The sequence below is a fragment of the Propithecus coquereli genome, unplaced genomic scaffold (genome assembly GCF_000956105.1).
Source record: "Propithecus coquereli isolate 6110/MARCELLA unplaced genomic scaffold, Pcoq_1.0 Scaffold193, whole genome shotgun sequence".
NCBI classification, from domain to species: domain Eukaryota; kingdom Metazoa; phylum Chordata; class Mammalia; order Primates; family Indriidae; genus Propithecus; species Propithecus coquereli.
Window position 1 is genome coordinate 2220144 of NW_012144190.1, and position 1581 is coordinate 2221724.

General features: G+C 49.7%; 1 protein-coding gene across 2 annotated transcripts in view; it reads left to right on the forward strand.

Moving 5' to 3' along the window:
- The window catches only part of VRK3 (vaccinia related kinase 3), a 48571-nt gene that overhangs the window by 20121 nt on the left and 26869 nt on the right, over nucleotides 1–1581 (forward strand). For both annotated transcript variants that reach the window (XM_012643107.1, XM_012643108.1), the window contains exon 7: nucleotides 786–852. In XM_012643107.1, coding sequence (XP_012498561.1) covers nucleotides 786–852 — 67 coding nt within the window. The remainder of the gene's footprint in view (nucleotides 1–785; nucleotides 853–1581) is intronic.

A 1581-nucleotide genomic window follows, 5' to 3' on the forward strand; every position in this document is an offset into this window, starting at 1 on the left:
TATATAGAAAAAAATTAGCCGGGCATGGTGGCGCATGCCTGTAGTCCCAGCTACTCAGGAGGCTGAGGCAGGAGGATCACTTGAGCCCAGGAGTTGGAGGTTGCTGTGAGCTAGGATGACACCACGGCACTCTAGCCCGGGCAACACAGTGAGACTCTGTCTCAAAAAAAAAAAAAAATAATGGCTTAAGCAAGATGATATTTTGTTGCTTTTTCACTTAAAAGTCTGGGGCAGTGGTCCAGGGATGATATGACGGTTTCATAAACAAGGGGCCCGGTTTCCTTCTCTCCTGTTGCTCCACCATCTTCAGCTCATAACCTCCATCTCTTGGGCTGAGATGCTTTGGCTCCCACTGTCACCCCTGCATTCTGGCCAACTGGGACAGGAGAAAAGAGGGAGAGCCTGTCCCAGCCGTTTAAGGGCATAACCTGGAAGTTGCCCACATTTCTTCTGCTCACGCCCCCTTGGCCAAGACTTGGTCGTGTCCTTCCTTACTGCAAAGGAGGCTGAGAAATGTAGTTTTTAGCTGAAGGCCACATTCTAGGGAAAACTTGCGGATTCTATCATAAGAGAAAGAAAAGAAACCTGGGTGCTGGGAGGGAGCTCGCAGTCTCTGGTGTGTGTTCACGTGCAGAGCCCTAGGAATTTGGTTCTGATGCGGGGGACCTGAGGAACTTGCTTGTCGCTGGCACTACCCTGGGGTGACAAATGGCCAGTGGGGATTGGGGGCCCTTGTCTAAGAGAGTTCAAGGTGACAGCCTTCCAGTCTTCCTGTCCCCTACCAGGATGCCAAGGATGGGCGCTTGTTCAACGAGCAGAACTTCTTCCAGCGGGCCGCCAAGCCTCTGCAAGGTATTCCACAGGGACGCGGGCAAGGGGGAGAGAGTCCGGGGTGGCAGCGTGGTCACGACTCCCTGTAGGTGTGGGAATGGTGGGGAATGAAGGCCCAGGTTTGCACCCCATCTGTGCCCACGGCCTCATGCCCGTCACCCTTCAGGCCTCAGAGGAAAGACAGCATGTGCCGGGCCTGGTCTTACCGGCTCTCGAGAGTCAAGTATTAAATTTTCAGGAATACTATAAGCTGGTCGTTATATACAGCTGTTATTTAAAATTAAATTATATAAACTTACAATCAAATAAATTATATTCAAAACAAAAGTAATAATATTCAAAATCTCATCATGTCCTAATTATTTTTCTACATTTTCTATTATCTGTACTCTAGAGGTTATTACATGTATTGCCCTGTATGGTGACGATACTGCCTAGTGGCATCTGGTGTGTGTCTCTCCCAGCTCACACTCAGTCACGTCACGTTGATAGCTTGAAATCCACCGTGGTGGGCGGTGTTTACACCACAGAGATTACACATTCGACCAGTCAGGACTTACTCCCCGGGCAGCCAGCGTTAAACTTGCCTCAGCACACGTTGGTTCTTTTCCACCCCGCTGAGATCTGGAACATAGACAGAGGCACATTCTGGCCGCATCATGGCCAGTTTGGACAGTCATTGATCTCATCAGCTGTACGTGTGAATTTGGAAGTTACTCTGTCATTCTTAGCCTTCCCACCTACTCTGGA